At 40.4% G+C, this 10,000-nt stretch overlaps 1 protein-coding gene across 3 annotated transcripts in view; it reads right to left on the bottom strand.

The window, feature by feature from the left end:
- Positions 1-9,748, bottom strand: part of LOC128691046 (carboxypeptidase N subunit 2-like) — a 15,153-nt gene extending 5,405 nt beyond the window's left edge. Inside the window, exons 1-8 of one of the 3 annotated variants that reach the window (XM_070089099.1) lie at positions 9,676-9,748; positions 8,244-8,517; positions 5,970-6,123; positions 4,325-4,396; positions 3,594-3,665; positions 2,549-2,620; positions 1,340-1,508; positions 739-876 (exon numbers count right to left, since the gene is read on the bottom strand). In XM_070089099.1, coding sequence (XP_069945200.1) covers positions 739-876; positions 1,340-1,508; positions 2,549-2,620; positions 3,594-3,665; positions 4,325-4,396; positions 5,970-6,123; positions 8,244-8,514 — 948 coding nt within the window. In that variant the 5' untranslated portion in view covers positions 8,515-8,517; positions 9,676-9,748. The remainder of the gene's footprint in view (positions 1-738; positions 877-1,339; positions 1,509-2,548; positions 2,621-3,593; positions 3,666-4,324; positions 4,397-5,969; positions 6,124-8,243; positions 8,518-9,675) is intronic. The other 2 variants (XM_070089101.1, XM_070089102.1) reach the window with 2 other exon arrangements.
- Positions 9,749-10,000: the final 252 nt, after the last annotated feature.

Below are 10,000 nucleotides of genomic sequence, written 5' to 3'. Positions count from 1 at the left end.
AAAGTTGAGTGGGAAATTGCTGTATCACAATGTTCTGGTTTGTAAAGATGACCAATACAATGATCTGGTTTATAAAGAAGATGATCAATACAATGATCTGGTTTATAAAGAAGATGATCAATACAATGATCTGATTAGTAAATAAGCGGGGTAACTCAAGAAGATGAATCCAGAAGCAGAGAGTTGCGAAGAGTCTCTGAAGGCTGTAAATGTGTTTCCAAAGCATCAGAATTTTTGACCTCCATAGAAGCACCGTTAACTTTCAGACCACCAGCCGCCCCTGCAAGGGTATATCTTGATGCTGGTGAAGATGTCTTGGTCCTAGGAATTATAGTTTGTGTCCCCTTTGCTGCATTAAACCAGATTACCTTCCCTTCTCCAGTCACTGTATAGGCCTACGTATTTAGCGCCTATCTATCAATAAAATAACAAACTAAAGGATAAAATTATGTAAGCAAAACATCATATACATACATATATATATGTATGTATATGTATGTATATATATATATATATATATATATATATATATATATATATATATATATATATATATATATATATATATATATATATATATAAATTTTTTTTTTTATATATATATATATATATATATATATATATATATATATATATATATATATATATAATATTATTTTTTTTTTTTTGCCTCCAGAGAGAAATCAACAATTTTCAATCAACCACTTGCTACCCAAGGACAACCTGGTAGATACTTACGTAGTTGTTGTGGAGGTAGAGTTCTCTGAGGTTGAAGAGGTTGCTGAAGACACCATGGGGAAGGCGGGTGAGTTCGTTGCGAGAGATCTTAAGATGTTTCAGACTCTTCAGCTTGTAGAACACCAGCTGAGGCAACTCCTGCACCACACAACACTGCATCAGCACCACATCACACCAAGTACATTATCTCAGACTTTATTTATTAAACTGATATTTATTAAACTAATATTAATTATAAAATTACTCATACTGTCTACAAGTTTCGCTAAATTCTAGTTTCAACTGAATATGAATCTGTAATAATGCAGAGTTGCTTTCCCATCCATCGGGTTAAACTACGATGTGTGTGTGTGTGTGTGTGTGTGTGTGTGTGTGTGTGTGTGTGTGTGTGTGTGTGTGTGTGTGTGTGTGTGTGTGTGTGTGTGTGTGTGTGTGTGTGTGTGTGTGTGTGTGTGTGTGTGTGTGTGTGTGTGTGTGAGTGTGTGTGTGTGTGTGTGTGTGTGCGTGTGAGTGTGTGTGTGTGTGTGTGTGTGTGTGTCTGTGTGTCTGTGTCTGTGTTCTACGATGTATTATATCTTGAGGGTGACTTTTGAAGGTTGACCTTGAGCTTATTCTCCGAGAGGTCGAGATCTTCGAGGCTCTCCAGATCAAAGAAGATACCTTCGTCCAAGCGCCTGATAGCGTTGGTGGCCAAATTAAGAAGATAGACGTGGTGGAGCTTCTTGAAGAGTGTGGCGGGGAGACCCTCCAGGACGTTGTACGAGAGGTCACTGTGCGGGAGAGAGGAAAGGATAGATTACATCCGACTTCATTGAGCTTCGGGGACTCTGGATCCCAAAGCCAAACCTGTTTACTTCCCGTTTCTCCACGCGCTACATGACCCTCTTCGGGTTTATCCCTTCTCCGTGAATTTAATACTAGTATAATGTATATGGAGCTTTAAACCTGTGTGGGTTATTCAGCTCAAGGAATATCATATTTTTGCCCTCCGGCAGCTAATTGACAGGGTGTAGGGGTAAAGGAGATGATACTACAAGGAACAAGTGGGAAACTTGCAAGCAGGGTGGGTGTGAACTGAAGAATGTCATTCAGTTACCCAGACAACGAGATTCAACACCGTGTATATGACATGTCAAACATGTTTACGAGTACTCAGCAGCAGTATGAAACCCTTATACCAGCATGTCCAGAAACTAAAGAAGTGAAGAGAGTCCCTACGAAACTAGTCTCGAACCTAAGAGGAACAACCTGTGTAAAGAACCTAAATACTAGAAACTTACAACGCAAGAGAAGAACCGGGAGAAACATGGCCACTACATACAAGATACTCAAAGAACGTAACAAGGCAAATATAGACAGCCTTTTCGAAAGAAGGGGACCACGAACAACGGGCATAAATGGAACATAACGATGCAAAGGTGTCAAAGGCACGTGAAAAGATTTTTTTTTCAGTATGAGAGTGATTTACAGGTGAAACGATCTAGATGAGGAAATAGTGTAAGCAGATTCCCTGCCCAGTTTTAGCAGTGGGTATGATAAGGATGAGATCAAAAATTTGGAATGACCAGACTTGAGTAACTGAGGAAACAACTAGGCAAGAACCACACACACACACACACACACACACACACACACACACACACACACACACACACACACACACACACACACACACACACACACACACACACACACATATACGCGAGTGACCTAGTAGCGATCAGTGAAGAGGCGGGGCCAGGAGCTCGGACTCGACCCCCGCAACCTCAACTAGGTGAGTACAACTAGGTGAGTACACACACGTACTTACATGGTTCTGAGGGAACGCGCATCCTGGAAAATATCAGGTGGAAGATACAGCAGACGATTCTTGTGAAGCTTTCTGAAATTATATGAAATAATGTTCCGTTAAAATACAGTAAAACGGAACCTTGATGATAACCTCCTAGCACCTGTTGCCCCATATTTAATTATCAGCAAATTGGTTCAGTTTTAATATTGGTATATATTACCTCCAAGTTGATAAGTCAGACACAAGTTTAACATTTAGGTACTTGTGTTGCGTAAACGTTTCGCCTTCTCAGTAGGCGAAACAGTAGGTACTTACAGCAGTCATGGTAGGTACTTATAGCAGTCATGGTAGGTACTTACAGCAGTCACAGTAGGTACCTACAGTATTCATGATAGGTACTTTCAGTAGTCACAGTAGGTACCTACAGCATTCACAATAGGTACTTACAACAGTCATGGTAGGTACTTACAGCAGTCACAGTAGGTACTTACAGCAGTCATGGTAGGTACTTACAGCAGTCACAGTAGGTACTTACAGCAGTCATGGTAGGTGCTTACATCAGTCATGGTAGGTACTTACAACAGTCACAGTAGGTACTTACAGCAGTCACAGTAGGTACTTACGGCAGTCATGGTAGGCACTTACAGCAGTCACAGTAAGTACTTACAGCAATCATGGTAGGTACTTACAGCAGTCACAGTAGGTACCTACAGCATTCATGATAGGTACTTACAGCAGTCATGGTAGGCACTTACATCAGTCATGGTAGGTACTTACAGCAGTCATGGTAGGTACTTACAGCAGTCACAGTAGGTACTTACAGCAGTCATGGTAGGTACTTACATCAGTCATGGTAGGTACTTACAGCAGCCACAGTAGGTACTTACAGCAGTCATGGTAGGTACTTACAGCAGTCACAGTAGGTACTTACAGCGGTCACAGTAGGTACTTACAGCAGTCACAGTACATACTTACAGCAGTCACAGTTGGTACTTACATCAGTCACAGTAGGTACTTACATCAGTCACAGTAGGTACTTACAGCAGTCACAGTAGGTACTTACATGTGACGCAGGTTCTCTAGGTCGTAGAAGAGACTGTTGGGTAGTAGCTCCAGGCTGTTGTCGTTCAGGTCTCTGGTCGGGAGAGCCAAAGATATTATAGTGAAAATTTTGAAGGCCTTAGAAGTTTGAAGTAAGAGGGACTTTAGAATAGAGGACCTTTCAAGGTGATGGGTTGACTTGATGCTTGTGAAAGCATCTTGATCCAGGGAAATGCAGCTAACTGGTTTCCTGTTATTCCTCGGGAGCTGTATGACTCCCCCCCATGTGAGTTTTGCGCTTCCCCCATGGACATATTAATAGCCATACTGGCTGAGGAACTTAGAATTGAGGGACTTAAACTTATGAGGGACTTAGAGCTAAAAAACTTAGACTTGAGCGACATAATCGAGAGTCTTAAAGATGATAGTCTTTAGCAAGAGGGTCTTTGGAAATTGAGTCTATAACAAGAGGGTCTTTGAGAATTAAGTCTATAACAAGGGGGGTCTTTAATAAGTAGGTCATTATGAAGAAGGTCTTTAGCAAAATGGTCTTCAACAAGAAGGACTTTAACAAGAATGTTTTTAACGAGGTCTTTAGCAAGAAGGTCTTTAACAAGAGGGTCTTTAACAATGTTTTTAACAAGAGGGTCTTTAAGAAGGTTTCTAACAAGAGGGCCTTAAAAATTTGAGTCTTTAACAAGAAATCCTTGATCAAGAGTGCCTTTAACAAAGGGGTCTTTAACCTCGACTTACAACTCCACAAGCTGGGTAAGACGATTGAAGGAGTCTTTATGTAGAGCTTTAAGTCTATTCATCCCAAGGTCTCTGAAAAAATAAATAAATAAATAAATAAATAAATAATAATAATAATAATAATAATAATAATAATAATAATAATAATAATAATAATAATAATAATAATAATAATAATAATTATTAGTATTATTATTATTATTATCATCATCATCATCAGCCATTATACTTTTTATGTTCGTATTCATTATATTCATCACAGAAATCATAATCGTTCAAATATTTTTCATCATATTCTTCTTATTCATTATATTAATCATGTTCAAAGCATTCATTATCCTTCATCATGCTCGACAGAATTCTTCATAATCATCACTAGTCATCATTTTCGTCGTGCACACCAGTATTCATCATTTTCCTGATCATCCTGATCATCCTAGTCATCATATTTTCTGTGTAATGATGCTCATGATGGTCACCATCTGTCATCATTCACATAGTACTCATAATATTCATCATTCTTATTCATCACTCATTGTATTTGTCCAGATCCTTTTTCAAGGGACTTGATCTATCCTCTCTTTCCTTGGATCAAACCTGATTATCGCTCTTTTTCCCCTGTGTGTTTAGCGTTTCCTGAATATTACATGTATAATAATCATTCTTAATAATCATCCTTAATTAAATGATTAGGATAAATCATTAGTGTTCACTTCTTAACTGTTCACCTCGAAAGGCTTGTTCACTTTTGTTCATTATATTACACTTATTCAGCTTTTGTTGCCTGGAGTCTCCCTGGAGGATGTTCAGGGGTCAACGCCCCCCCCGGCCCAGTCCATGACCAGGTATCCCGGTGGATCAGAGCCTGATCAACCAGATTGTTATTACTGTTCTTTGTAATCCATTCGTTAAGAACAAAAATCACACTAATGTGGCTGTAATGCCCACAGCCGACGTTTCGGTCCGTTCTGGACGATTGTGAAGATGTTTCGGTCCCTCCTGGGTCATTATCAAGACCCTGCTTGTCTCTTTTTGTTACCTTTCTTAGCTGACTTGTCGTCTAGCTTTCTCACACTTTTCTTTATCTCACTTTCGATTCAATGATGGTCTAGGAGCAAACCGAAAGTTTCTTTGAAATTTTCTACCTACCTATATTGTTTGTTAATTACGAACTATCATATATCGCCCGGCCAATCCTGTATTTATCACACTATATATCTATATCCTGTATATCCTATTTCCATATATCTCGTCATTGGTCAGAACCATCTCTGCCACTATTCACAACATACGCAACTAGTGCACAGTAGCACAAACCCTGACAGTGTTTACCCTAGATATGTTAGGTACTCAGATTTCGTGACCAGCACACAGTGTTTACAGTCATGTTCGTCTCTAGTGAGGTACTCTCAAACTTCGTGATCAAAACACAGTGCTCACAGTCATGTTCGTCTCTAGTGAGGTACTCTCAAACTTCGTGATTAAAACACAGTGCTCACAGTCATGTTCGTCTCTAGTGAGGTACTCTCAAACTTCGTGATTAAAACACAGTGCTCACAGTCATGTTCGTCTCTAGTGAGGTACTCTCAAACTTCGTGACCAGCACAGTCATGGATGGATGTCTATACCCTTCACAGATACTCACAGACTCCGGGTGTCGGCAGGAATCTGTTGCTTGCGAGGAACGTGATGGAGAAGCTCAAGTCTCCAGCAGGAGACGAAACGGGTCTCCAGAGTGCAGGAACACGGGCCCTCAGCACACATGGACCACCGCTGGGGGCCGTCGTTCACGGGCCACACTAACGGGAGAACAGTAAATCTCACAAAAAGAACACAACAAGGTCGTGAGAACAAGGCGAGAACACTTTCTAGGTAAAAAAAAAATTGAGCATTATACTTGCATGAATTAAATAACAAGACATTCATACATAGAGAAAAAATGTCTGATATTCTCCTGCAGAAAAAAAACAATAATCATCTTGCAAAGGACAACAGAAAACAACAGAAAAAAAATTATATGTTTTGAGGTAATGATAAATTTCGGATGGAATTCAAGGACCTAGTTGAAAAAAAGTCACATTATTTGATTTTTTTGGTAATCGAAGGATCATTTCTTCTTAATTTACTATACGCAACCATAACCACTACATGCAACCATTACCTCTTTAATGGTTGGTTGATTAATGGGATTTAAAGCCTATCGACTAAACTAGAGTCATGAGGCTGCAACCTTCTTACCTCCAGGCAAGAATTATTTAATCACTATTTTAGGGATTAAACTCTCAGCATATATATATATATATATATATATATATATATATATATATATATATATATATATATATATATATATTATATACACGGAGAGAAATGCACCTAGAGAACAAATGTGGGTGTATATATAGGGAATATTTTGAGGAATTGTTAAATGTTGATGAAGATAGGGAAGCTGTGAACTGGGATCAAGATGAAATTTAAATTTGGTAGACATATGCCCAACGTTACACCCTGTTGAGTATACCTGGGTGTATGGTAGAGTTATTATTGAAAGAATTAAGAGTAAGACGAGAATAGGATAGCAGATGAACAAGGAGGCTTTAGGAAAGGTAGGGGGTGTGTGGACCAGGTGTTTACAGTGAAACATATAAGTGAACAGTATTTAGATAAGGCTAAAGAGGTCTTTGTGGCATTTATGGATTTGGAAAAGGCGTATGACAGGGTGGATAGGGGGTCAATGTGGCAGATGTTGCAGGTGTATGGTGTAGGAGGTAGGTTACTGAAAGCAGTGAAGAGTTTTTACGAGGATAGTGAGGCTCAAGTTAGAGTATGTAGGAAAGAGGGAAATTATTTCCCAGTAAAAGTAGGCCTTAGACAAGGATGTGTGATGTCACCGTGGTTGTTTAATATATTTATAGATGGGGTTATAAGAGAAGTAAATGCGAGGGTTTTGGCAAGAGGCGTGGAGTTAAAAGATAAAGAATCACACATAAAGTGGGAGTTGTCACAGAAACACGTTCAACGTATCCACCTACGCAGGGATCAAACCCCAGCGCCCCCTCAGTGTGCAAACTTAGACGGCTACCAACCGAGCCCAGAGACGCATTTTTGGCCAGAACATCCATTGACCTTCACAGGATATGTACACTGAGAGGTTAGTGTCTCAGTATAAATATACTGAGTGTTTTACTTTAATTCTTTCTTTAGGTTTTAAAATATTCTCGACTGGTGGCGAACAAGTGACACTGCAGTCTTAATGATCCTCGTGTAGTTAATAGGCGGTAGGTAGCCTCTTGTAGTTGACAAGTGGCATGTAGCTTCAATGGTACTCACTTATACACTAGGCTTTAAGAGTAATCTCCTCGGTCAGATGAAAATTCATTGATATTCCTGATCAGAATACCTTCCACTGACCTATTTAACCAGAACAACACCTTCCAGTGACCTATCTAACCAGAATAACACCTTCCAGTGACCTATCTGGCTAGAAGAACACCTTCCAGTGATCTATCTAACCAGAACAACACTTTCCAGTGACCTATCTGGCTAGAAGAACACCTTCCGGTGACCTATAAAACTAGAATACCTTCCAGTGACCTATCTAACTAGAACAACACCTTCCAGTGACCTATCTAACCAGAACAACACCTTCCAGTGACCTATCTAACCAGAACAACACCTTCCAGTGACCTATCTGGCTAGAAGAACACCTTCCGGTGACCTATAAAACTAGAATACCTTTCAGTGACCTTTCTAGCCAAAACAATATTTTCCAGTGACCTATCTAGCCAAAATAATATTTTCCAGTGACCTATCTAGCCAGAACACCTACCAGTGACCTATCTAGCCAGGAGAACACTTTCTAGTTAGGGACTTACCTGGTCAGAAGAATACGGTCCAGTGACATGTCTACTCGACCCACCTGGTTGGTAGAGGCTCATAACATCCCTCTGGAGGTCCTCAACCTGCCTCACGAGAACCTCCAGCTTGGCCATGTTCTGGAAAACTTCCTCCAGTGCTTCCGGTTTGATGGTGCGCATCATCTTGGCCATGGTTATATCGGTGTAGCGCTTGGCCAGGTCGATGGCCTGGCAGCCATTAAGGCCGCAGAGGGCGGCCCCGTCCTCCGCGCTGACTAGGGCCAAGAGTTCCGCCGCTACCGCCAACACTGACCACAAGAAGGAAGTAGTCATTGCCTGCAACAAGTAACGAAAACAAGGGTCGTTTTTAACGGTCTCAGGAAGCGACAGTTTGGTTGACCAGCTTAACGAAGTGAGAAAGAAAAACGGGAGGGAATAGCCGTCGTTTGTAACAAGTAACGAAAAAAAATAATTTTAACTGGTCTCAAAAAACAACAGTTTGGTGGACCAGCCTGAGTGAAAAAAAAAGAAAGCTGTTCAAATATCCTCTGATATTACTGTGTGATGATCCTTTGGTTATTTTACAAATGGGGTAGAAAGCTGAGCTCCGGTAAGACAGTAGATACTGAAATACTGAACGAGTCATCAGCTGATGAACAACTTTCTTGTTTCCTGTCGTAAGAAAAACACCATCACCATCAGATCACTTCACCACAACGGCTGATAATTGATCACAAAGAACAAAAAAAAATTAAAACAGATACTTTCGAAGACTTTCATCATTTGGTATCTCTCGGTGTATATACAATGGGAATTATGTGTATCAGTGTAGACTCACTGGAAGCTGTGTATCTCTCAGTGTATATTGGATGATAATTTTCCTAAAACTGTACTTTTGGAGCTACAAGTGGTGCCAGTGTAACGAATGAATACCGTTGAAAAGTGGCAGGCAGTACTTGAGGGACCATTCAAGTCTGGTGTCTTGAATGGTCTTGAATACTCTTGATTCGGGTAAATAGAGCTATCCTTCCTTCCCTCGGATGAATACCCCTCATTGCCCAGGTGCTGTATGACATCTACGAGGGCAGCATTTTCTCATGATTGTAATAGTATGGGGGAGTCAGATTTTTTGTATTTCTGCAGCAGAAGACTGTCCGAGTTTACTAACAAACAAATGCGCCTTGTTTAAGATTGAAAACGATCTTTTAAACGGATCATGAAGAATCACAGCATGAAGAACACAGGTCACGCGACCACCAGCGATCTTACAAAGGGGTCATGAAAGATCACAGCGGGAAGAACACAGGTCACGATACTATCACGGCAACAATTCGCAACTAATGCACAAATTACAAATAAAAAATGTAGGCGATGTCTCGGTCTACTACAGGATCGTCATTCTATGCAATAATCACGGGTTCTCTGTCTCTCTTTCACGTTAGGGCGGCTACCTAAACAGACATCTTTAGAGGAACTATATGCAAAAATATGTACATGTATATTCTACCACCACCAATGGAGCCAAGTAAGATATCTACAAGCTTGAGATGTGACCTCAGAGGCGCTCTGGAGCCGAATGAAGGGACGGTGGCCCTTGAGGAGAGCGGAACTCCCTCTCTTGTCCACTACCACGAGCATTAATTGGCTAATTAACAGGCAATGAGCAGTGACGGAGCACCTCATTGGCTGGAAGGAAGACTCCTTTAATCTTGCTAGATTAGGCAGTTTGCATGTGAATAAGACCCGCATCACGAGGAAACTCTTGTCCTGTCTCCTGACAAACGTTATACACATACAAGTTGCATGTTAAATTGAGTTA

This window comes from Cherax quadricarinatus, chromosome 27 (assembly GCF_038502225.1).
Source record: "Cherax quadricarinatus isolate ZL_2023a chromosome 27, ASM3850222v1, whole genome shotgun sequence".
In the NCBI taxonomy this organism is placed as follows: Eukaryota; Metazoa; Arthropoda; class Malacostraca; order Decapoda; family Parastacidae; genus Cherax; species Cherax quadricarinatus.
The sequence above is the reverse complement of the archived record's forward strand: the minus strand, read 5'-3'. Positions and strand labels throughout refer to the sequence as shown.